Below are 27,041 nucleotides of genomic sequence, written 5' to 3' on the forward strand. Positions count from 1 at the left end.
ATATCTGGGTCCTTTCAGCAAAATCTTGCTAGTGTATGCAATGGTGTCAGTGTTTGGAAGCTGATTATGGGATGGATCCCCGGATATGGTAGTCTCTAGATGGTCCATCCTTTCGTCTCAGCTCCAATATCCCAAGCAGAAATGACCCACACAACACATGAGATGCCATAGGCTAACACATTTAGCTAGCCAGGTCTAGGTTTCTCTGAGACAGAAAGCTCAGAAAAGCCTTGTTTCTTTAATGTGATTTGAGGGTGTTTTAGTAACAATAAGAAACCAGAGTTATTGGAATGTGTGACAGTCAGAGAGAAGCACTCTATTTCCAAGAAACCTGAGTGAATTCTACAACACAATGAAGGATGCATGAAGTACCCTGTCCCCACCCCTGAGAGGGTTGTCCTATTCATAGGAGGCTATAGTGAAAAGGATCTGGAAGAGGACATATCGTTTGTGAATCCATAGCTCTGTGAATCTATGTCCATTTTCTGATTCCCATTAAACATCAAACCAAACCAAACCAGAACCAAAAAAAGACCAAGAACCTTGTGATGGCTGATCTTGGTTGTCAACTTGAAGTACCTGGGAAGAAGGAACCTCAACTGAAGAATTGTTCCCATCAGGTTGGCCTGTGAGCATGTATCTGGGGAATTTTCTTGATTGTTAATTGATGCAGGGGGCTCAGGCAACTATGGGTAGTACTATCTTTAGGCAGATAAACCTAGACCGTTTAAAGAAATATAGCTGTAGATGGGAGGAAGCTAGTGCCCACCATTCCTCTGTGGTTTCTGCTTCAAACTCCTGCATATTTATGGTAAGTCAGCCTTATTTTACTTCATGCAATGATCTTAGGTTCTATCTACCTTCTTGCCAGTGTTATAATTCCATTCTTCTTTATACCTTAATAAAATGCCATATCCTTCATCTGTTGACAGACTTACAGCTGGGCTAGTTGCATATCTTGGCTACTTTGAATAGTGCATCAGCAAACATGGAAATGCATGTATATATGTGTATATACATATACAAGTATATGTTGACTTAAAATCCGTCAGGAAATTACCCAAGAATGCTTTAGCTTAGTCATGTGGTAATTCTATTTTTAGTACTTTGTGGCACCTGCATTCTGATTTCTACAGTAGCTGTACCAGTTTACACTTCTTCCAATCTCATATATGGGCTCCTCTTTCCTGACATATTCATCATCATTTATTATTTATTGTTTTCTTTCTTTTCTGTTCCTTTCTTCTTTCCCCTTTCCTTTCTTTCTTCTGTCATATATTACATCCTAACTATAGTTTCCCCTCTTTCCAGTTTCTCTCTCCAACCTCCTTTCTCCTCACAAGCCGCCCCAACTGCCTACTTCCCCCAAGAAAGGAGCAGGCTTTCCAGGGACATCAACCAAACACATCATTAACAATCTGCAATATGACCAGGCATATATGCTCACATTAACTCAGAAGGAGGAAAAGGGCCCCAAAAGCAGGCAAAAGAATCAGAGACAGCCCCTGCTCCCAATGTTAGGAACCCTATAAGAACATCAAGTTTCACAGTTGATTGTTTTCTTGACGACCACCTTCTGGAGTGATAGGCAATAGATTCTCAGTATACCTTTCTTTTCTACTCATGTGTACGCGCGTGTGCGCGTGTGCGTGTGTGTGTGTAGGCCATGCCAAAGAAAAGGGACAAGGAGAGAAGAGAAGGTCTAATGGGAGGGGAAGGGACAAAATGAAGGGTAGTAGTGTATATGTAACATGAAGACAGATGTAGGGGCTTTTGGAAGAGGAAGAAGACTGGCAACAAGAGGTGGGGGGCAACAGGGGCAAATAAGAACAAAATAAAATGATACGTATGGGGGCTGGTGAGATGGCTCAGTGGGTAAGAGCACCCGACTGCTCTTCCGAAGGTCCGGAGTTCAAATCCCAGCAACCACATGGTGGCTCACAACCATCTGTAACAAGATCTGACTCCCTCTTCTGGAGTGTCTGAAGACAGCTACAGTGTACTTACATATAATAAATAAATAAATAAATAAATCTTTAAAAAAAATGATACGTATGTATGAAAAGACCATAAAGAAACACATAACTTTATATTCTAAATAGAAATAATAATAATAAATAAAAGTATACAGTTAGGTGGCATTTAGCATACTCACAATGATGTATAACTATTACCTCTAATTTGCACAACATTTTCATCATCCCTGAAAATAATCTGGTATTCACTAAATTGTTACTTTTCAACCTTCCTCTCAGTCCCTGGCTACTAGGAATCTACTTTCTATTTCTATGGATTTGGCTGTTCTGGAAATTTAGTTGAAATGGAATCTTACAATGTTGAGTGTTTTGTGTGTGTCTGGTTTATTGATTCAACACAGTATTTTCAAGGTTCACCTGTATGTATGGTACCGTGCACCAATACTTCATCCCTTTTTATGTCTAAACAATATCCTACTGTATAGATAAGGAACATTTTGCAAGCTTAGAGACAGAACTTCCCCAAGGTGAGCATTCAGATGAGACTCATAGTTCTAACCCAGCACTGTTTTCACTACATGAGACCTAGGGTTAAAGTCAACAGCTAAGCTGCAGCTGAAGAGGCAATCCATAGATACTGCTAGTTTGGTTCTCTGAGATGTAATATGTGTATAATCCAAGAATAAACGTCAGCTAGCGTTAAAGAATGCATTCCCAAAGTGTGGGTCCAGGTAAAGGCTCCATGAGGAAAGCAGCTGCCAACTCCTGATACAACTGTTGGCAGCTTTTGCCTTTTCAATATAACAATTTATTGTTGACCAGTAAACAATTTTTAAAAAAATTTATATATATATAAACAAATTAATAATTGGAATTAGTAACATTCCTATGATGTTTTTCAATAATGGCCACTATCTTATACTTTATCACGCTTACTCTACTGTTTTTCTCCCCTGCAAATCCATGGAAAGATAACAGTTAATCTATGTCTTCTCTGTCCCTACCAGCCGCGCTAGGTGTCTGCTCTTGTCATGCTCCTAGGTCATGGAGGACAAACAAGGCTCAGGTTAAGTGTGGGTATGGTGATGTGAACAAGCAGTGACTTGTGACCCTGTGGGGACTGACTAGCCAGAGAGTAGTGAGCAGTGTTTCCAGGCTATGCATAAGCACATCTATGAGTTATGAGGAGTTCATCTCAAGGGCAGATGGGATGCTGAGTTAGGACTCAGTCAGACACAGCTTAGGGAGGATGCAGACAGTAGAGCCAAGATTTCTGGAGTTCTGCAGTGGCATAGGTGACAGTGTGGGCTTTCCAATGAGGTCTTAGGCAGGGGGCACTAATCAAGATGCCTATAAGGCCAGGCTGATCATGAAGGCATAAACAGTAAAGTTGTAGTCATTTTAAATGAAGAATAACTATGAAAACTTCACATTCACAAAGTATGTGCTAAAACTAAAACAAACCCTTTGGTTTATCTTTTGTTTCCCTGTTTTGATGGATTCAGGAATCCACAGAATTACTTCTTGGCAATATGGAAGCCTAGAGTCAGCATGATGATAGATGAGGACATGGAGATGGCTGGGGACCAGGGCTGACCATGTACTCCCAGTGGACAGCCCTGTTGCCACAGGAAATTGCTGCCACATCTACTAATGTTAGATCTAACAGCTTTTCAAAAGCTAAATCTAAAATTTTAAGATGGATTTAAATATTGTTCTAATGTTTTTAAGACACAATGGATCCAAAGGGTCTTTCAGGCCTTCAGGTTATAATCTTTGTTTTAGAAGACAGAAGGTGCATGTTTCTGCTTCCTGCCTTGTCTGCAACATGGGGACTCCTGCTTGTCCCAGGCAAGCTTGAATAAGAAATGTCCCATCTAAGCCCTGAAGTGGAGATATCAGTGCACTAGTCACCTATAGTAAATGTGGCTGGAGAAAAGTCTCCACTTCAGGATCTTGTCAGATCAGGTTCCCATGGTTAGCTGCTGAAAAACCTCTTGGACGTGTAAAAGCGTGGAACTACCTGGTCAACACTAGCACCTGTCTCAGTATCTTTCTCTATTCCATGTTTCCCTAATTTCACAACTGCCCTTATGTTCTGGAAGGAGTTTAGGATTTTTCTTGTGTCACCCAGCCTATAAGCAGGTCCTGCGTGTCAATGCTGTGTTCAAAGTATATCCCAAGCCTGACTCTTTCTGTCATCTTCTGGTCTACCATCACCTCAGCTAGACCATGTCACAACCTTGGAATACGTCGCTCTTCTCTTTTTGACCCTCTGCAGTAACTTCTCCACAAAATAATTGGCAGGTTTGAAAATAAACACCTGAAAGCCAGATCATACCATTTTTCAAACCTACTATTACTGTACCTCTCAAATCTTCAATGTTCTTACAGCTCCCTTTCTTCACCCTTCAGGCTTCTGCTTGTACCTTGTCTTCTCAGAAAGGCCTTTGTGGCAAGGACATCTCTAAATTGGCTCTTCTTCCTTTATCTTTTGTCCATTATGACCCCTGAACTCTGTCCCCATCTTTAGTCTTCTTTTTCCCTTAGCAGCTATTATACCTGAAGTATCTGTTTCCTTCACTGGATCCTGAGCTAATGATAAAAGGCTTTTTTCTTTTCATCTGACAGTGTATTTTTAATAGCCTAGCACTGTAGTTGGTGAATGGCAGATGCTCAGTAAGTGTCTGTTAGGATGGATGATTAGACATAGATCCATGTGAAAGCTCTGTGTAGTCAAAGCCAAGTCTTTCATTGTGAAGGCTACTCACTGATTGAGGAAGGCAAAGAGATATCTCATGATAATCAGAGTGGGCTTGGGCAGGGTCAGAAGAGCTTTCCGGATATGCACAGCTCTCTCTTGCAGGTTGTCCATTGCTGAAAGAAGAAAGGCATGTTATCCTCTGGCATGACTGCAATCACCAGCAGCACAACTCACAGAGGGAGCAAAGCTGGCCCGCACACAGCCCTGGGATAGTGACAGGAGCTTCCTCCTGGATGTTCTGTGGGATGAGACTGTTTCAAAAGACCACACACTGGACCCACACTCTGACTAATACAAACTCAAGGTGTATGTTCCATGGGCACAGAAGGAGTTGGGCATGTCTCCCCTCTAGTTTAAACAACAATAGACACAGACAAAGCCTTTATGCCTCCTGGATTTTTAGTTTGGCCCTGCATCGGGACTGAATACTTAAATTGTTCCTCTTTTGGTTGTTCTGAGAAAAACTGGGGACATCCAGGATGCTTGTTCTCTTTGTTGTCTGTGTGTTTGTGAGAGTTCTGCATAGTCGAAGCCAAGTGTTTTACTGTGGTGGCTACTCACTGATTGAGGAAGGCAAAGAGGTAGCTCAGGATAAGCCTGCCATGACTGCTGGATAATCAGTCTTGGAGAGCCCCGCACAGGAGAAGGGACAGCAGCTGAGGAAGTCCTTCGTTGACTCCTCTGCACAGAGTTATCTATTTCTCCTCTAGATAAGTCTGGCTTCCCCCTCCCTTATCTAAAGTAGATGTGAGCAGAGCCTGCGTGGAGGGAGGGAGAAGACAGTAGGACCCTGGAAAAGTAGTAAAATCTGTGAAGAAGACTAGAGAAGATGCCTGGGTTTTGTGCTATGGTCAGGTTAGTTACAGATCTGGCCATGTGATCTCTGTGTCAACAGCCTCTGACTTCCACAGTGTGACAATACAAACAGAATCTGGTAGCCTTTATGTGAATAAGACATAACAAATATTGGATTAGGAGCAAGAATAAGAAAGAATTGGGCAGATGAGGAATTTGGTGTGTCTTGGTAAGAGACTTCACTTGGGTCCATTCCTGGAAAAGATATCAGATATGACCTTAGTAATGTATGTTTGTAACTGTCTCATAACTCCTTCCCATTGGACTCTCACAAACACATAGACTGCAAAGAGAACTAACAACCTAGATGCCCAGGCTTTTCTCAGAACAACTGAAGGAGGAACAGGTAAGTATCCAATCCAAATACTGAGCCAAACTGAAAATTCAGGAGGCATAAAGGCCTTGTTCAACCTGGGAAAAGATATCTCCTGCATTTACTCTCTTCCCCTTCTGAGGCCATCATTCAGATAAGGTCTATGTATTGGCTATCTTTATGTCAACTTGACACCAGCGAGAGTCATTTGGGAAGTAGGAACCTCAACTGAGAAAATATTCCCACCAGATTACCCTGTGGGCAAACTTGTGGTGTGTTTTCTTGATTGATGTGGGAGGGCCCAGCTCTCTGTGGGTGGCTGGTAGACTCAGTTATTTAAGAAAGCAGGTTAAGCAAACCACAGGGATCAAACCAGTAAGCAACGCTCCTCCATGGCCTCTGCATCAGTTCCTCCCTCCAGCCCTATTGAGTTCCTGCTCTGGTTTCCTTAGCGATGGGAGTGTGAGATTAAATAAGCCCTTTCCTCCCCCAGTTGCTTTTGGTTATTGTGTTTTATCACAGCAATAAAACCCTAAATAATATAATCTGCTTCCTGAATAACTTGATATTATTTTAAATTTCCATGGATTTTCCATGGAATCAAGTGGTAGGATGCTTCAGTATCACCAACTGAGCTAAATGCCTCGGAATGGCTTCTTATGCCCTAACAGAGAACTTTAATGAAAACAGAGATCTTTCTCTGGGGAAATATTAAATGGTACTTTTAAGTGCATAGAGGGGCTTTTCTTGTTTCCAGACACATGTGAACACACACACACACACACACACACACACACACACACACACACATATATCAGGTATGCCATGGTGCATATAAAACAGCAAGCAGGGAGCATGGTTAGTGCTCACACTTTCCTCTGGTTCTATTAATAGCTCTGACATTGTATATAAGCTTCAGGTATCTGACAAGACTGGATCTTACGGATGAATATAAAAGCATTTTGCTAAAAAAGATAAAACTCAGAGATAGAAAGGAATTAATGACTGAGATAAATTAGAAAAAAAAAAAAACAATTGACTTAAATTCTATGCTATTGCTGTTAAATCATTCTTGCTCCTACCCTACTAGGGATAAAACAGTGGAGATAAAGAGGAGAAACTCACAGGAAGAAATATGTAAAAAACAAAAAACTTTATTGAAAAGCTTCTGAGAAAACAAATTGATGAGAATTTCCAAGTGTCTTGCTGCCATTCATGGGGCATATTGATACTTACTGACACAGGCAATCAAGTCATGGAAGATGTCTTTAGGGAAGAGCGGGTGTTCCAGGCCCCGGAAGTAAAGCTTGAGGACACCAGCTATAGAGTCCATGTCATGGTCATTCTGGTCCCCAGCCAGGGGATCCTCTCCTAAAGATAGGCAGCCCCCAGTCCAAAAGGAAAGAAAGAGAGTTAGGCAAATCACAGAGGATGAGGCAGAGATGGTGGAGGGTGACCTATTTACATCCTCATCTCATTATCTCTACCCAGCACTATGGCCACAGTGTGGCACTGTTCAGGCTAATGAACATTACCTGTGGGTTGAGAGGAGAAACCAGGAACTGTTTCTCTCACAAGAATCATGAAACTTAAAGGAGACTGAGCCCCTGGTGGAGGAAAAACAAGGCCAGGAGGCCAGTTTCTCTGACTATCATAGCAGTGGACACCCACTGACAGAACAGCCATCCCAGAATCCCCATGGAAAATTTCATATCAAGTGTAATTAAATTTAATGATAACACCAACCCTAAATTGAAACTATATATATCAATTACAACGACAGGAATTGCCAAAGCTTACCCATTACCTTAATAGACCACAAGATGATAAATGGGATACAATGAAGAGGCACATTAGCCTTGATATTAACTGCTACCAAGGGTTCTGGATAAGGCTATAAACTGCCTGGATATATAGTGAGGACTTGGGTTTCTGGCAGATCACCATAGGAATGAGTAGGATGGGTGGGGCTAAGCAAGAAGGAAGCTGGGGCATGGTCCAGTATCTCTCTGTGTATCTACTCAAAGTACAGAGAAAACAGGCAATTTCTTGGCTTTATAAGCACAGAGAACTCTACGGGAAAAGGTGGAGGCAGCTCTCGCGGTTAGCAAACATTTATCTTATGGCTGTTTATTTCCACCTCACCTCTCTCAAAGGCGTTTTTTATGTCGTTCACTTCTACTTGTGATCCAGAAACCCGGAAAATTCCCTCATGTTGTAGGCCTAGAAACAGAAAATAAAGTGGTCAAGTGAAAAAACAGCAAGTTCACAATCATAAAGGCCACGATTAGGATTCCCTTCTCCACTGGTACCATGTATTGGTTTTTAGGACAAAGGAGAAAAAACAGGGAGGGCACTGATGCTGGACAAGTCTCTGGGAGGATTATGAGGCGTTAGTTGCAAGGGAAGCATCAGGCCAAAGGGATGCTCACAGCCTTTCTGCTTCTAAGGGAGAGTGACTACTAGGCTGCAGCCTCTCCACCTTTAGTTTTCTGGTCCTACCCGTCGAGTGGGGAACACTTGTTGGTGCTTTCTTATTGCCCACAGTCAAGAATGGAGGTGGGTATTGGCAGGTAAAACAGTAGGTAGCATTAGAGAGGTTAGAGAAAGATGGGTTGTTATGACTTCGTTAGCATTTTAACACTATCCACATTATTCTAGGAAACATTTCTGAACTGATGAAAAACAGAGGATGTAAAAACAAAAGTGACCAACTTTGTTAGTCTTTGTCCTAGGCACTGGTCCCTGAACTGCTGTCTTTCTTTCTTTTTTTTTTTTTTTTTTTAAAGAAAACATGTTTATAGATCATTATGAGGTATACAAAAAGTTATCTTCTCATGATTTTTCTGGAGTAGAGACAGTCATGAAAAACAATGCATATATAATGACTGCCAGTAATGCTTTCCTAGAAAGTATTTGATCCTCATAGAACAGTACAAGGTCAGGGTTAGCAGTAATCCATCTTCTAGATGAGGGGACAGGTGAACAATGACATGAAGAACCAGAAGCAGAGCTCAAAGGCAGTCTTGTTGCTGCAACCAGAGGCTCAGTTTTCATTGTCATACACGAGGCTACTGCTGTGCGCATGGAGGATGGGAGGAAGCCATCTTGGCCTGATTGTACTTAGTTTATAGAAAGCACCACACATGCAACTGTAACGCACGAAGAAAAAATCAGGAAGCAAACACTACTGATTGTCTTAACCACTATCTCCAGCTGTATCAGGACTTTCAGCCTTTCTTCAAGCCTAGATCTCCTTTGTCAACATTTCTCTGTGATCCTCCAAAAACCTTGATAGAAACCTCAGATTGATTCTAGAAAAACAAACAAGACAGAATACAGGCTATATTTTGCTGGCTATTTCATAATTGTCCTTTAAGTGAGGGGGGCTGTATTCAATTAGTTAGATCCTGGAGGAATACCAAGACTGAAATTGTTGAATCTGACTGAAAGTAAGTGAAGGAATGTCATTACCTGGCTTTTAGTAAGGTGCAAGCGGTTTGTTTCTCTGAGGTAATCACTAAAACATTCCTCAGAGAATGGCAAGCAACATTAAAATCCCATCAATGCTATTGTGGTGGTACTACATTAGTTACCAAATGGGTATGAGAGCCAGAAATTGTTGCTTAAAACAAAATGTATCATAAATACCAAGATTCTGACAGAAACAGAAACATACCCCAGGACTTATTGGAAACATAGAGTATAAGGAAATGTCATCTCAAACCAGACTGTTCAGTGTGTTTTAGCTGGGAAAGTACTACACAACTTTTTGAGAGGGTCAGCTCAGTGCTTCTGGGTAGGTTTGATGGCCTGTGGACCAAGGGAAGAACAAATGAGAGATGAGCTCGCTGGAAATCAGACAACTGGTCTAAAATACTGAGTTCTACTTCAGTCTGGTTTCCAGTTCTCCTAGAGAATGGATTCTCTAGATTAGGACCACTCACTTTTAGGACCAATTATTGTTGTTGTTGTTGTTATTATTATTATCATTTTATGTGTGTGTGTGTGTGTGTGTGTGTATGCTATGGCACATGTGTGGATATCCATGTTCTGAGGAACTCACATTGTCAGGCTTGTGAAACAAGCACTTTTACCCACTGAACCATCTCACTGGCACACCAGACAGAATCATTCGAGTATGTGATGTGATAATTTTGAGAGGAGAAACAAGTTTTCTAGAAAGGAAAATCCAGTCGGCATTTTGGTATAGTGCATAACCAAAATAATATATGTATAATCTTTAGTCTTTGTTTTTCTTAGCACACACTAACATGAAAGCATAAAGTGCTCTTGGATTAGGGTAAACTACTTGAAACTGACATAAAACCTGCTGGACATAGCTGTTGCTAAGAGTTGTTCTCCTAGATAATTCTTCAACTGATTGTTAAAACCACCTCACATTCCTTTCGTGAAAATGGAAGATTAAAAAAAATCCCTTCCTGGTTAATTTTAGTGGTTCCTCAGACCCCTCCTCTTGTGGGTCCTCATGGGTCACCCTGACACTCATCTCTAATAATGGGCACTATAATAATATAATATAATCTTCCAGAGGATACAGTGGTAGTTAGGATGTAACAATTCCTAACATTTGCTGTGCCATAGACTACTCTGAGGCTAACAAAGGTTATGAATCCATTAAATGTACATATACCTACTGTAGCCAACAAAGCCATAAAAGCACTGGCCTGTGGCTTCCTCTCCAGTCAACCTCCTTTCACTCTTTCAGCCTGTGCGCTTTCTTACATATGTCAACAGTTCCTGCACTTCCTGTTCTCTTGCCACAAATACTCTTCCTCAGAGGGACACATTGCTTACCTCTTCCCCACAACTCCACCCAAAATGTGGGTTTTTCATGACCCACAACAACAGTGCCTCTCTCCATTTCCCATCTTGCATCCTGCTTTCTTTTCTTCATAACGTACACTAACATTGGAAATATTGCAAGTCAATTTGTTTACTGGCTGATTATGTTTGTTCTTCAGTGGAATAAAAGTTTCTGGAAGAGCCTTTCTACTGGTCTAAAATAATCAATCAATATAGACTTTGTGTTGAAGGAACAAATGAATGTATGGGTGAATGAATGAATCCACAACTTCTTCCCATTGTTCTTTAGGAACCAACACTTATTCTTCTACTGAACTCAGCTTGAATTTGTCTTTGCCAGCTCCTTGGAATTAACTACTGCTATCTTGTAAAATTTCTTATTCTGTTACTGTCAATTACTACTGCTTTATTTCTTTTCATTAACTTATTATCTGCTCACTTATTTTCTTCCAAATGCGTCATAAAACCACTTAAAAACAAGATTAGTATATTACTTCTCTTTATGTTTTCTTTCTTAGCAATACATGATGCTTAGCATTGGTTAGGGGCTTATAAAATACTTGTTGATTGTTCAATAGTTATGAATAGTGCTCATACTTCAAGAGAACAGAAATAACAGAAATTTATGGTTGATGGAGATTAGGATATGATACAAGAATGCTAAAATAATTACTGTCTCAATAATGAATCTAAGAAACACTCCAGTTTATAGGGAGAAGGGGAGGCAGGCAAGAGGATGGAGAATAAAATGGTGCCTTGGAATTTAGACAAGCAATACCTAGCTTCCTTAGCTCCAGGATGGATATTTTAGTATTTAAAAACTATTTCTGATGTAGTTTCTAAACAGTTAAAGGCCAGTATAGATATTCTAAATATTCTCAGCCTTGGGGAATAAACTTGCTGGTAATTATTAAAGTATGTCTAATGAGGTCATTAGTTGATAAAGAACAGAGCTAAATTGCTTAGCTTTGCCCAAGCAGAAAGGTAAATATAACTTGATTAATGTTTAGAGAGAGCCAGTCCCTGAAGACTCTCAAAAGGTAGATACAACTTTACAATAGTTACTGAGCTCATAGGAACACTATATCCAATGAAACCAAATTAAGACAAAACACAAATATTATATACACAATCAGTGCAACATCAGAGATGGAATTGTTTCAGACCATTCCAGTACAGCTAATGGGACAAAATGGTTAGGCTAAGCCATGGAAGGTACCTACATACACCAAGGCTATAACTACTGGTTTCATTACCACCACCACTACCACCACCACCACCACCACCACCACACCACACAGTCTAGCTCTTCTTCTTCATAAAGAAGCTGCCATTTAAAACTCTGGAGCTACAAAAGAACATGGTAAGTGGCTAGGTCAAAACATGTCTATTCACGAGATGTAGATAGAGCCTTTCTGAAGGAGCTAACAGTACATGAATGAGTTAAGACTTTACTCCTTTTCTAAGAATGTGAGGATGGAAGGCAATCTCTCTTCTCTCTCTGGTGTATATGCACATACATGTGTACATGTGCCTGTGTGTAGCTATGGAGGCCAGAGGACAGTGTTGGTTGTTCTCTATTCTAACACTCTCTGCCTCTGAGACACTCCTTTAGGTATTGTCTTTTCCTTGAACCTGGATCTTACAGGATTCTTTTTAGGGCTAGGGTGGCAGCCATCAAGCCCCCAGAGACCCTCCTGTCTTTGCCTTCCACTGAACTAGAGTTACAGTTGTGTATAAGATCCTGCTCTCCTTGCTATGTAAGTTTCAGAATCTGAACTAAGGTCCTCAAGGCTGTGCCGTGAGTGATCTTAACGACTGAACCATCTCTCTGGCTCCAACTACCTCTGTTCTTGTTCTATAAAGGATTCTTTGAAGTTCTAATTTTTTGCACAAATATGAGCAAAGCTGTATTTCTGCTTACCATGTCTGCTAATAAACCGAATGCAGCTTTCTACTACCAGAGGAATTGCTTGGCTGGAATCCTGAAAAACAAGAAAGAAATGTAGAAATCAAAAATCAAAACTCAAAAATAGAAGAAGTGAGTCTGGCCTCAAAATGGAGATAACCCTGCTGTCTGGTTGCCCCCGGCCTGACTGTTCATTGATGCTGGTGGGGGAGGGGGGAGAAGGAAGGCCATGATCTGAAAGAACCAGAGCACTGGAGGAAGCTGTTTGAAAATACAGATGGCAGTTTAAGAGAACATTTTTGAGAAACGAGGAACCCTTACAAACAGTATAGTAACGAGAGACTCCCCCAAACAAAATATTCCAGGGGCTTTGTTTTTCTGAACTTACTCTTGTGTTGTTACTCTTGTGGGAACATGTATAGCAGGATTCTCAATGTCCACTTTGTCTTGTTCTTTTGCTTTACAATCCTGGCAATTTATATGGGTTTCAACTTGCTGTCTACAAACTAAGGGGCCAGTGGGGAGGCTAGCCACATGTCTTATTGGTACATGAATATACGTGTTTGTTTTTGAAGTTTTAAGCTGCATTTATTCTATTGTTTTGTGTGTTGAGTGTTTTGCCTACATGCATGTCTATGTGCCACTTGTATGTCTGATATCCAAAGAGGCCAGAAGAGTACACTGGATCTACTGGGACTAGAGATACAGGTGGTTTTAAGTCTCCCATGAATTGAATGAGGGTCCTCTGCAAGAATACTCATGACCACTTAGCCATCTCCCTAGCCCCAAGTACATGAATATTAATGTCTACATTCACAGAGGTGTTAGGCCACATACAAAGTGTTTTAGATAATGTAGGAATGGGGTTTAGTGAGGTTAAATGGCTAATCGCATCACATAGCTAGCAAGTGGAAAAGCCAGGACTTTCTTTGTTACTGCATACGTTGCTGTCACTCATACTACAGACTGTAAGGGTAGTAAACAGTGCTTGCTAATTATTACTGAAAATCAGAAAGGTTTTGTAATATAGCCACATGAGTAACAATTCATCTGCATGAAAGAAGTGCACAAGATGCCCTAAAACCTAGTTTCAGATATTTTGGCAAGACTAGACTACAATGTGGTAGAGCCTTGTATCTTCTGCCCATTTCACAGGTTGGATTATACATATCTGGATTTGAATTTTCAGCTGTAGCCATGAGTTTGGCTACTATAAGGGAAGCAGCTGGGTCTCATGAAAGAGTCAGGCTGAGAAAAGAGATGGCTTGGCCTATGTAGGTTCCCAGGTTGCCAGGGATCAGGATGCTGCCAAAGTGGAACTGGAGCCAGAAAGGTCTCAGTGTCATAAAATGCTCATTTTGTTGTTTTTTTTCTTTGGAGACAGGGACTCAGTAAGTAGCCTTGGTTGGCCTGGAACTCACTATGTACATCAAGTTGGCCTCAAACTCACACAGAATTCTGCCTGCCTCTGTTTCCCTGGGATTGATGATGTGTCATGCTCACACCTAGTTCCAAATGCTCATCTTTGTAACCTGACTGCTTCCTCTATCCTTTCAGGTACAGCAGCCAGCATCTGACATTTTGTTAGATCAAGTAACCTTGTCAGGACAAGTAACCTTAGGAGAATTGTTGTCCTTTATCCCTTATTCAAACGTAAATACAAGGCTCAACTATTACAAGGAGAAAAGGCCTCCATTCTTAGGAAATCATGTAGTAGGAGAGATAATGACGGTAGCAGAAGTAACCCGGGGGAATACTCTGTAGTAGACAAGGATAGAGCAGAGCTATCTCTACTACCACAGAAGGCTAGAATGGTGTCTAAGGCAGAGTCTAGTGAGGAATAAGAGCATAGAGGCTTCAGATCGTCCTTGCTGCAACCTGTGATGTTTCTAAGCCACAAGAGAATTCATTTCCCCAGCTGTGCCTATGTGTTCTCAATGTACCCACGAAGACCTACAAGAACTACATACAACTTTCCCAGCACTTCCTATAAATTTTTCATCCATTGCTTTTTTTCTTCTTCCCTTCTTTTCGCAATGTTAAAATCAATGTCAATCATCAATTTCATTATTTGGTTCACAATGTTTTGTTCATATAACCTTAGTTGGAAAGGACTAGTAAGGATAGTCAGGGCAAATTCCTATTCTATCAGATTAAGGAAGCTGGATGGAACTGACAGTTGGTATAATTTGGAAAGAGAGTAGAGCAGCAGTCAGTAACTTACAGGAGAAAACTATCAGGAAGACAAATATTCATAGTTTGGCAAAGTTTCTTTCTTTTAGTATTAATTGGTTTTAAAATTTTTCGTCTTAAAACTTTTTTTTTTTAAAACTGGTATATAAAATCTGTATGTATTAATGGGATACTATGTATTTTAATACATGTAGATACTGCATGATGCTTGAGTCTGGAGAGGTGGCTCAGTGGTTAAGAGCACTTGTTCTTACAGAGGGTCCAGGTTCAGTTTTCAACCCTCACATGGCAACTAACAACCATTCTAACTCCAGCTCCACAGGATCTGATGCCCTCTTCTGGCTTCCATGGGTATTGCATACACATGGCCCACAGATGTACATGTTGGCAAGACACCCATATATATAAAATAAAACAAATGAATCTTTTAAAAAAGAGACAAGCACAAAGTAGAGCACACTTAAGGGAACACTTAAATGTCAAGGATCAGAGGAAGCAGGATTAGGAAGAAAATGAGGGAAGTAATGGGCAGGAGAGGAAAGGAAGGGCTGGAGTGGAGCAAGGAGGCCTGTGACTAACGGCTCAGGGGTCCCCTCCTGCATAGGAAAGGTCTGGGCTGGTTTGAACTTAGTCTCTACAGGAAAACAAATCTCCAGATTATTTCTCTTATTTAACTGATTTATAAGAAACAAACATTGATATTCTGGTTATTTATATGAACAAGATCTTCTAAATTATGCTTTTACTATTTTATTTATTTATTTATTTATTTTATTTTAAGATTTATCTGTTTAGTATACAGTATTCTACATGCATGTCTGCCTGCACACCAGAAGAGGGCACCAGATCTCATTACAGATGGTTGTGAGTCACCATATGGTTGCTGAGAATTGAACTCAGGACCTCTGGAAGAGCAGTCAGTGCTCTTAACTGCTGAGCCATCTCTCCAGCCTGATTTTACTATTCTTACCATTTAAGAAAAACTTCTTGACAGAGAGAAACTATAAGAAAAGCCAATTAAAGGGGCTTATTGGATGTGGTAAATCCTGAACTCTGATGCAAATCTGGTACCTTGCCTGCAAATGCTTTAGTGTAGCAATATGCCATGCAAAGCAGGTAGGTGCCACTCCCCGCTGATGGTGACCCTAGTCAGGGGCAGATACTACCTACCAAACTGCAGCACTCCTGCAGCTACAGCAGAGGCTGCAGAGCTCCCACATGCAAGCCCTAGGACTAAGCGGGAAGTCTAGAGTTAGATCAGAAATGAAAAGAAATAAATTTCAAGTTCAAGCCTATTCTTGGTAATAAAGGAAAAGTGGTTGCTTAGTCTATAAGATATATGCCTATTAATTTATTATGTCTATTAAATGCAATAAATTATCTCTGAGAGACATTCTATTCCTCTCCAGTTTTAAGAGAAACCCCGAGAGAAAGAAGAAAAAAAGAGTTATAGGAATAAGATGGTAGAAAGTTACAGTAAAATTTTTATCATTTAAAAAATGTATAGCCAGGCCTGCTAGCACATGCTTGTAGCCCCAGAATTTGTGAGGCAGAGGTATCAGGATCATAAGTTCAAAGTCAAATTGGACTGTACAGTAAGTAAGATGCTGCACTTAAAATAATAATAAAAAATGAACAAAATAAAAGAAAGAAAAGATTGATTTTTCTTATGAAAATGACATCTATGGTCAAGAGGAAGATGAAGGCTAGAGAGATGGCTAAGCAACTAAGAGTACCTGTTGCCTTAGCAGAAGACCCAGGTCTAGATTAGGATCCACTCAGTGGATTCGAATCCACAGTGACTTACAACTATCTGTAACCCCAGTTTCAGGGGATCTGACACCCCCCTCTCCCTTTCACACAGGCACCAGGCATGCATATAATGTAAACACATACATGCAGGCCAAACACTCATACACATGAGATAAATAAATCTTCAATGGATTGAGAAGTTGAGGAGACAACAAAGCTGTGTCAAGTGAATACCATAGTGGACTGCCCCCCACGGCAGAGTAATCAGATCCATGAAGAGAGTGCTGGCGCTGGAAACAGCGCAGAAACCCTGTTCCCTCTGTACCTGATGACTACCCCGAGTCTAGGGCCTCTGTGCATTACAACTGACATAAAAAAGTTATATTTATAGTTATTTGTGTATTTATGCTACTTATATATGCAGGTACCCAACAGGCCAGAGATGGTGTTGGATCTCCTGGAGCTAGACTTACAGGCAGCTGTAAGTAGCTTGACATAGGTGCTGGAATTAAATTTAAATCCTCTGGAAAAGCAGCGAGTGCTCTTAACTGCTGAGCCATCTTTCCATCCCTACAAATAATTTTTTTTTAAATATAATTTTTATCAACTTCAACTTTTTTAAAGAATTATTTTATTTTATTTATATGAGTAGACTGTTGCTGTCTTCAGACACACCAGAAGAGGAAATTGGATGGCATTACAGATGGTTGTGAGCCACCATGTGGCTGCTGGAAATTGAACTCAGGACCTTTGGAAGAGCACTCGGTGCTCTTAACCACCAAGCCATTTCTCCAGCCCCTGCAAATGACATTTTAAAAAGGCCTGGATCAGCTTTTTCCTGGGCAGACAGAAGGCTATTTCTGAGCCCTGCCTTCCACCCTGTACTTGCTGACTTTCCCTCCTGCAAAGCTGGTGTGAGAAGCTTAGGGAACATGAAGTCACTTCACTACTTACCATAGACTATAATTAGTGAATGGAATTTCGCTACTGCAAAAATATACTTCATTTAAATTTTTTTCCTTTTAAAGTAAGTAGGAATTGTACTGAGATTTCCCCTGATGTGGATTACTCAAGGCCACTGCTAAGATTCCTCCTAACATGGGTAAGAACTGGCTCAGGGGTGAATTTTCATATATTGGTGAAAGTCAGTGCAAACCTGTCGAGCTGAGCACTTCTTTTGTTTCACTCTCAAAACAGGTTCATATCTATATTATTAGGGTATGTCAGGAATACATCTAAGATGACCTACAAACTTTAGTAAGTAGGACGTTTTAGATTGAGGATCAGCTAGCTTGAGCTGCTGGTGTTATTAATGTGTATGTAAGGAAGTGTGAGGCCTCTTTATGTTCTCATAGAGAAGGACATCATTGGCTGTTACAGAACAATTTGTCCAAGTTTAAATCAAACTTAATCTGTAAGTTCAATGGTGTTGGATTTCCTGGAGATCTGACAAGGAGAAGACCGGATTACAAAGCCTATGATAATTCCCCAAAACTTGGAATTGGTGGTTGCCACAATCTTAACTATACTGTAACTAAAGGTGCAGCCACGTATGAGCATGAGGCCAGAGGCATGGTATGGAATTCATCATGGCTCAGGGAGGTATACGATTTTCATGAGCTGGGCTGGACAGTCTGGCTCTGCTGGGCTCTTACCTGTTTCCTCACAGTTGAGCTTCGCCTGTGGTTGCCCCACCAAATCAGAAAGGACCAGTCCAGCAACAGGAAGGAAACAGAGAAAAAGGGGACAGAATGAGACAATCACTCCTAAATCCAGAACTAAAGCTTTAAATCATGTAAAACAACTGTAACAGCAGGTAATGAAACATATCACAATTTTAAGATCAGTTCCAGAAAAAGCCAAGAGACTTGCCAAGTTATTTCCCAACAAAAGCCTAATAAACTTTATTCTTCCATAAAAGCATAGAGGTCCCTGGTTTAATGCCTATCACTGTTCAAAACTTAAACAGGCGGCAAATAGTTTACTCTGTAGTAGAGTCATGTTAGACTATGTAAAGATCTTTCTGTATGAAAGGAAACAAAAACTAAACACCAAAGAGTGATACATCTTCCCTTGAGTCTCTTGGGAAAAAGAAAAGGACCACTTAAATTAATTAATTAAGTTTTATTTTTTATTTAGATGGCAGGACATTCAGACTGAAAGGAACTCGGGGGCCTCTGTCAGTGCTTTTCAAGCCGTGCTTAGCTGTAGGAGCCTTTTTCTCTAAGGGTATCAGACACAGAAGAAGCACACTACTCAACGAGGTGGACGGCACCGCCCTGCTTTGGGGAAGGTAGGAGATGGGTTGGGAGGCTGGGCCTTGTTCTCACTCTGCTGCCAGCCTGCTCTTAAGGCTCCTTGCTGAAATCATAGCGCTTTTCTGAGCTAACAAAATGCTCTTGTCTTCAACAAGAGGAGGCTGATATTCTGAGAGGAGAGATGATAGTCCAAGGTCACACACGGGGAAAGGGATAAACAGCATGGGAAATCAGTGCAGCTCTTCTTAGCCTTTCCAGAGATGTGGTACCTCTGAAGAAGCTAAGACTATACCACCAGGAGACAGGTCCTACAGAATTTTATCTTCTTAGCTCCCTCCAGTCCTCAAGAATGGCATAGTAACAGGACTTCAGCTCTAATCCACTATGACAAAATGATGAAAATCAGATTAAGTCATCAGTAAATAGTGAGCCTGTAACTGTAAGTGGCTTCCCGACTGTATGAGCTGAGAGAAGGCAATCTGCTTCATTAAAGCAGCACATTTTCAGGCACCTCAGGGTGCTGGCTGAATGAATGTCTTGTTCTCTGCCAGCCCATAGCACCATTATGACTGTGAGGGAAAATATTTGGCTGAGGTGGAGAGGGAGAGAAGGTGGAGGAAGACTGGAAGGACTGCATACTTGAACAGCAAAGATTTCTCCCAGTGCTATTTGTCAAGTCAAAGCAATGTAATATTTCATTAACCACAACAGTCACTAATTAGTTCCTATCATCTTCTCCATACACTTAAAAAAATCTCAGGTTAAACACTATCACCTAGTCTTCTTTGTATCAGAGACTTCTCCAAGGTCACATGTTGAAGTCTTCTAACTAGGAGGTTATCAAGATCCAGAGTCTAGTGTTTATTTTCTTTGCAGTACTGTAGCTTTGGGGAGTTTCTTGAAGATTTTTAATCAAGGGACAACTCCCATGACATTATTTTGCTCAGACTACCCTAAATGGCAGCAACTCCACAGCCACTTGAAAGGAGATGGGATTAGTAAGGCAAAGAGAAGGAAGCAACTGCTGCCTCAGGCCACTCCTTTGCAAAGCCATCCAGTATCTTTTACAAGCACAGCTACGGCTCTTTCCCAGGTGGCTCTATCCCAGGGGCCTATCCTTATCCCTTCTCAGGGTCACTTACCTGGCAAGACTACAGTCTGTCCGCTGACCTGTGGAAAGAGAAGGGTAACATGCATTTGTTGAAGCAGAAGGGGTGGGGAGACCAGTATACCCTAAGAATAACCATGCCCTTCATATCTTCCTAGGGAGCCAGAGGCCGAAAAGAAAAGGATGCCCCAATCTCATTTTGGGCAGGAACTTTGCTGCTCCAGGTTCTCTGAACCTCATCAGTTCTACTTCCTAATGAGAAAATAGGCATGCATGTGTGGGAGAACAAGTCGAATCATACCTTAGAGAACAAACGCTTACGGTAAGCCTGCCTTCCCAGACCTGAGACTCAGCTCCTTAGTTATGTGCTGAGTGTGTGTAATGGTGGCGAGAGGTAGGCTTTGGGATATAGGACATGGGACAAACTTGCTTGTTTGTCACTTTATGAACACACACACACACACACACACACACACACACACACACACACAGAGTTGACTTTGGAGAGGAGAAGAGGAAATGTGGAGAGAGGAAGGAGAAGATATGTAGGTTCTTGTTTTAGAAGCATACTAAATTCCCCTGTTAACTGGCAAAGTAAGGCAGGGATAACAATACCCACATGGGTAGCAAATGATGTCTTTCAATCTAATGACAGGCGGTAAGATTTTCACCGGCCACAGAGAGTTTTGAAAGACGAAATAGAAAACCTTAAAGTTGGTATGAAAAAATTTAACAAAACTATGCACATATGTATGCATAAACCATGATGTAATATGTGGCCTTCTTTGGGCCAACAGTTAATGAAGCTTGATCTGCCTTAGCTAAATCAGTGGCAGACTCGGGCAGGCCCTGAGTCAGGAAGGATGAGATCAACTCATCTTCCTTATTCGAGATCCAGGAAAGGCAGCTCGGAGGGCTGGGGAAGGCAGGGTTTTCTTTCATTTAGTGTTGCTAATTGTTAAGATAGTTCAGCTCATTTTCAGCAACACCATCCCCCAATCTTTAACAGCTCTGTTACCAAAGGCTTGGCTTTCATTTGCAAAAATATTATTCTGAGCCATTATTTTCAACATCTGTCCCATTTCCATTCTGGAATATTCATACATATCAATTATCCCTCTGTGGCAAGAACAAGAGGCTCTTGCATTATGGTGACAAATACTTACAGAAGGCAGGGACATGATGATGTGCACACAGGGTGATTTATGGCTATTATTTTTCTCTATCTCTGGAACTTGTCATCTTTAAATTATGGCAATTTAGCGCCCCAGTGGTCAACCTCCACCCCTCTAGAATAGCATGATTTGGTGCATACATGTGTATAAACATGCACATACGCATGGCTCCAAAGCCTTTTGCCTGCCTTCCAGGCTGTGTTGAGATTGTTTTGAGAAAAAGAAATCATAATAAGTTTCTTCAGGTAATTTTTCTGGGCCATCTTTCCTTTAACTTGCCATATGGCAATCTGGTAGCTTGAGAGTAGAGACTTTCTGTAAGCAAATCTGGTTTTCATGCCTAGACTTGAACTGCTTAGGTAGGAAAAGATCAGAAGTTACTGAAAGGCTTTTTTTTTTTTTCCTTCACATTAAAGCAAACATTTAAAAAAAATCACAAGGTCAAAGATGCTAGAGAGAAAAGAAATGGTCTGGGGGAATTGTCCAGGGCAGGACAAGGGCAGGGCAAGAAGAGTAGGTAGGTTAGTCTGGTCTGAAAAATGGGATATTTCAATTCTTGAGCTAAAAAGCCAATATGTCTTGTGAATTCTGCTTTACATCAGTCTGTCTGTGCAGTGCTCGAGAATTTACTTCTAAGTGTTAATTTTTCTGTATGAGTGCAAGCACACTGTCAGTGAGGAGAGCACGTGCTCCCTGTGGAGGACAGACCAGTGGGGTAAGGGGGAGGGGCAGAGCATTCAGGGGCATCCCCAACCTGGAAATCCCATTAATCATAGGATGCTGAGAGCTAGGCAGGAGACCTGGGCAGGGTGCCAAACTACCTCAGGGAAGCTTCTCTTTCAACCTCCGCCTTCTGTTTGACGGCTGACTGGGGAGAGAAAGTCCAGAATGTCTGTCCAGTTCTCTGCCTCAGTACTTTCCAGTGTCTGGGTAAGATTATTGCCAGACATGAGACAATACATTTAGCACTTTGGTCTTAGTACAGCCACAGTAGAGAGAAGGCTGCCACTTAAGTAAAAGGAAATGAATGTTCACCCTGATAGCTAAAGAAACAAGTCTGTCCATCCTCCTCATTTGAGGGCCTTCTCTCTCCCCAGGCCTGAAGTCTTAACAAGTGTATGGCGAGGCCATGGCCCCATGCTCCTTTACACATGTGGCAGAAAGGTGAAGGGTCTGGGTAGAGGGTACATGTGTTCTGTTTAAAGAAACATGATGAACATTAGCGTGTCTTACTGCTGTTTTCCCACTGCTCAAGCAGCCACTGAATAGTCTAGGAAGAGAAATACATTCATATAACCAGTTGGGGCTGGCTGGCTGAGGACTGGAGGCACATGCTTAGGAAGAGAGCCCTGGGCCTCACTGCTCTACCAACCTCCAGCAGAGCATGCTCACACTCACTTTCTCCCAGGGTTTTCTGCAGGAGGTCATGCTTGGCTTGTAACTTAGTGATGAGGTTCCTACCCTCCAAGTACTCCTTCATTTTCTGTAAGGGAAGAGGAGAAACAAGAGAACTTAGATTCCGGAAGAAACACAAGATAAAAATGTTCAGCTGGAATATTACTTTTGCGAGGTCATTTGATTTCTCACTTTCTGACTCAAATTTCAAGCAAGTCCATTAACATTAAGATTTAAAAATAATCTCTCTCTCTCTCACTCTCTCTCTCTCTCCCCCCACTCTCCCCCTCCCTCCCCCCCTCTCTCTCTCTGTGCTGATTTTCATGGTAGGTGCATATCCTATATAGGATTTTCCTATGAATTTCATGATAGCCTGTATAAGAAAACTGTTCTCTAAGTAAAGTCCTCCATCTGTCTCCTTTAGTCCCAGTAATGAATGAGAGCGTAGGGAGCGTGGACAACCTTCCTGAGCATCAGTGTTGTTGGTGTGAAGACATGCACTTGCTGTCTGCCGCTTAGCTTGATATCCTGCTCGCCCCAGGGTGCATTTCATCACTCTAGCAGCTGTGTCAGTGGTAAGCCTAACCTGCAGAGCCCCCTTGTATAAGCCAGACCCTAAGAAGCCACATCTTCTATTCTAGGCTTCTTGAAAAGTTGGGAGTTTTGGAGTGCTCAGTTGGAGCGGCTGACACCTAGCACATGTACCTACAGATGCCAAGCACAACGTAAGACGTGCCGCCACACTTGCAATAGCAGGTGCAATATGACTGCTGTTGTAATTTCCATTTTGACATCTCATCTGGCTTGTGAGAGACTATGCTTAACTGGATAATTCCTCAAATCCTAACTACATAAATTACTAATATCATTACTTTACTTGAGTAATGAAAGAAGGTGGTGTGGTGTGAAGAGATTAATGAAATTGCTCAAAGGTCAAAAAGACTGACGGAGTCACTATCTGTTGGGCAGCAGGTGTTTCCCCACACCCCTACCCCATCAAACAACCTACTTCCCAGGGAAGCGCCATAAGAGAGGAAGTTAAAAACTCAAAAACAGGCCCAGGAAGTTTCTAAAACTGGACAGATCCAGAAGGCCCCTTTCCCAAGAGTAAACAGTATAGACTACTGAGTCACTTCAGACAAGCCCAGCTGCTACAAAGAAGCAGGGGACAGCCATGCAGCCTGAAAAGAACCAGAGACCAGCTGAGCTGCCTGAAAGAGGTTCAGACTAAGCCACCTAGAAAGGATACTCTTCAACCCGTTGAGCTGCCCACAGGCTATGCAGTGTTCCCCAGGTGCCCAGCTTTTGAGAGCTTTTGGGATGGAGATTTCACTCCTGCTCTTATAGGCAAGCCCCCCAAACCTCACTGGTTCACAAGTAGGACATTGGTGGTATCCCTGTTATGGTCTGTCATAGGTTCTCTATCTGGAGTAAGCAGTTGTGTGATGTGTCTTTCCAGGAATATCTTGTCAGTTTGACAGAATGGTATGTGCTCTGAAGCATTATTATAAAATGTTCCATCTACTACATTCAAGAGCCAAAGAGAAGCAGAACAGACTTTCATAGTAGTTATTCTTTTTACATTAACAGCAACCCAGAAGGCTTTAGACTACTTTAGCACACAGTCTCTCATCTGACTCTCATACTAATTCTACCCATATTTGAGGAAGATGTAGTAGTTCTTTATTGGAGATAAGACAATCCTACGAGAGGGAGAGCATCACTGCAGGCTAGTAGGTGGTAATGGAGGTAAGGATTCTTTTTCTACAGCCATGCTTGAGGATCTGAGTCTGCCTTGGCTATCTCCTGATGCACTGGTTCATATGATGGTGTTTAACTTAAAAGTGAATGGGAAGGTCTCTCAGAGCATGATTCATAAGTCATAGAAAGACAAGGCTTTGCTCCAATGAATAAACATTTTAATAATAATAGTTCTGTCTTTTACTGTGCACTAACTAAAAAAAGAAAAAGAACTGTATACCAAGCCCTTGATTTTTATGACTATTACCATTTCATTAATGATAAATATAAAGTGAAAAGTTCTGAATCCTTACTCTACATTTTTTTTGTACAGTATGAAGTTTTAACTAAGAGCTTGCTCCCTTCTTTCCTATTTAAAACAAAGGGAAATTTGCTTTTCTTGGAGATGGCCCCAGGACCTCTTATGCTTGCCCAAGTGGCCCCATGGGTAACTTGTAAATCCCCATGGCACCATTTTCATATAGCTCTATCACAGAAGGGTTATCCCTCTGCTGTCTTCCTATCCAGAGACCATCTCATTGACTATTCTGATAATTTCATGATGCTTAGTGCCAGATAGTAGAAACTTAATAAATATGAAGAATGAATAAATGGTGAACAATCTCATTCTCTTTTGTATAGACTGCTCCTTGCAATTATAAACCCAGCCTCTACTCTAAATAAAACAAACCAGAAACAAATGCCATGCTAAGTCATTTCTGCTGCCTTATTTAAGGCCTGTTCTCTGATCCTTTATGCCTTTGCATGAGAACATCTGCATGAAAATAGGCTCTCTTGTCACCTTTCTCTTTCCATCTGTTCCAGCTGTCAGCTCACTTGCTGTCAGCCTTCCCTGGATGATATCCTAATCCCCATCCAATGCCTAGTTGCAGGTTTGGAATCATACTTAGGACCCAGAGTGGAAAAGCTTCTAGGAAATATTCATTGCTAATAGTACAACCCTGAAAGGCCTGTCTTCGGAAGGTTATCCCAGGAATCTCAAGGGTTTCATATAGAAGAAAATCCAAGAAGCTATAACCTCTAACTCAGACCAGAATGCTCAGTATACAGCCAAAATTCTGAAAGGGAATGGATAAAAATTCCTTTATCTCACTCACGTTTCTATTCTCTACTCCCAACCCTTCCCCTAACCCCAAGTTCATGTTCACAGCTCACTGGGTAACTTCAGCTGTCACTTGGTGAACCATGAAAACAAGTAACAATCTGATAAAGAAGTATGAAGTTACCTTTTCAGGTTCCATTAATCTAAAGGACCAAACTGCAGCAAGATATGCTCTGAATCCCTAATAGAAGGGTAGGAAGAACAACTTCAGGTTTGGCATCTAGGTGGGAAGGCAAAAGGATCCCAGAGTCTGCAGACATACTATCCATCACTTCCTTATCTTACCCAGAAGTCTGGACAGACAAGCTGGGGATAAATAATCCTGTCTTTATCAGGGGAGTGGAGGTAGAAGGGTTCAGTTGCTGCTGAACAGACACAGAGCTGAGAGGGCTGAAGCTGGTGGGGGGGGGGGCAATGTGTGTGTGTGTGTGTGGAGGGGGATAAGTGGCCCTTTGGTGATTTAGCATAATATCAAGATTATATATAATCAGACCACACACACACACACACACACACACACACTCTGTAATATACCAGACCACAGCTCTAAGTCTAGCAGCTTGCCTGACGGACAAAAGCCTGCCTTCTCTCCTATTGTCTTACCCAAATATACCCCTAAGAATTCAGATAGTTTGACTTTGTTATTTTCAATCCCTTCCTCATTCTACCTCCCACTTGAGAGCTCCATACTTGGGGCTAGAGAGATGGCTCAGCAGTTAAGAGCACTTACTGCTCTTGCAGAAGATCTGGGCTCAGTTTCCAGCATGCACATGATGGCTCACAAGGTAAAGTTTTAGGGTTCCAGTGCTCTCTTCTGACCTTTAAAGCAATTGCATGCAGACAAAAACTCACACATAAACAAAAATAAATCTGAAAAAAAAGTTTTTGTTTTAAGGTTTGTTTTTGTTTTTTTGTTTTTTTTTTTTAAAGAACCCCATACTCCATTTTTTCAAAAAAAAATGTCTAGGAGACTCCAGCTTCCTAGGGCTTTGATAATTCTTGGCTAACCAGAGCAGAGAAATGGCTAAAAGGCGATGATGCAACTATACAATGGAATTCTGTCCAGCCATTGGAAAAGGATTTCTGTGAGATATGGGACAACTCTTTTTACACTAACATGAATAATATTCAGAATAAGTGATGACAGCCTAGTGGGGACAGTGAGAGTGGCATACTTGCTTGTCACACCTTATTTCTTATCGTTTTGCTTTGTGGGGCTGAAGAAGGAACTCACAATGTCACACAAGCTAGGCAGGCACTCTTAACTTCTGAGCTACATTCCCAGCCCTGTTTTTTTACAATTCCAGTGTAATTTATTGTATTAAGGGCACTCACTGATAGATCACCGATTGCCTATGCATAGAAAACCTCTGAAAGGACTAAATATACTAGTTTTAATCCATGGTTACAGGGAGGGAAAGTAGGTGTCAGGGGTAGGTAAGGCATGTGTGCCTCCTTTTAGTTTCCTTTTGATATATTTTAGTCTTTTTAAAAGGGTGTAACAACAATGAAAAGAGGTAGACACTGGGGATGATGTACTATATAAGTTGAGTGACAGCCAAAAAGACAAGGAGGTCAGAAAACACATCCCTTCTTATAATAAGGGAGGAGAGTTGCTGAGCCTTTCCTTTTAGCTCCTTAGCAGGGGACAGA

At 41.4% G+C, this 27,041-nt stretch overlaps 1 protein-coding gene across 7 annotated transcripts in view; it reads right to left on the reverse strand.

Annotated features, from left to right (window-relative positions):
* The window catches only part of Srgap2 (SLIT-ROBO Rho GTPase activating protein 2), a 239,550-nt gene that overhangs the window by 19,766 nt on the left and 192,743 nt on the right, over window positions 1-27,041 (reverse strand). For all 7 annotated transcript variants that reach the window (XM_029477380.1, XM_021172064.2, XM_029477361.1 and 4 more), the window contains 7 exons: window positions 22,529-22,613; window positions 19,990-20,017; window positions 18,245-18,269; window positions 12,660-12,720; window positions 8,054-8,131; window positions 7,145-7,279; window positions 4,748-4,853 (listed from right to left, as the gene is read on the reverse strand). In XM_029477380.1, coding sequence (XP_029333240.1) covers window positions 4,748-4,853; window positions 7,145-7,279; window positions 8,054-8,131; window positions 12,660-12,720; window positions 18,245-18,269; window positions 19,990-20,017; window positions 22,529-22,613 — 518 coding nt within the window. The remainder of the gene's footprint in view (window positions 1-4,747; window positions 4,854-7,144; window positions 7,280-8,053; window positions 8,132-12,659; window positions 12,721-18,244; window positions 18,270-19,989; window positions 20,018-22,528; window positions 22,614-27,041) is intronic.

This window comes from Mus caroli, chromosome 1 (genome assembly GCF_900094665.2).
Source record: "Mus caroli chromosome 1, CAROLI_EIJ_v1.1, whole genome shotgun sequence".
Taxonomy (NCBI): Eukaryota; Metazoa; Chordata; class Mammalia; order Rodentia; family Muridae; genus Mus; species Mus caroli.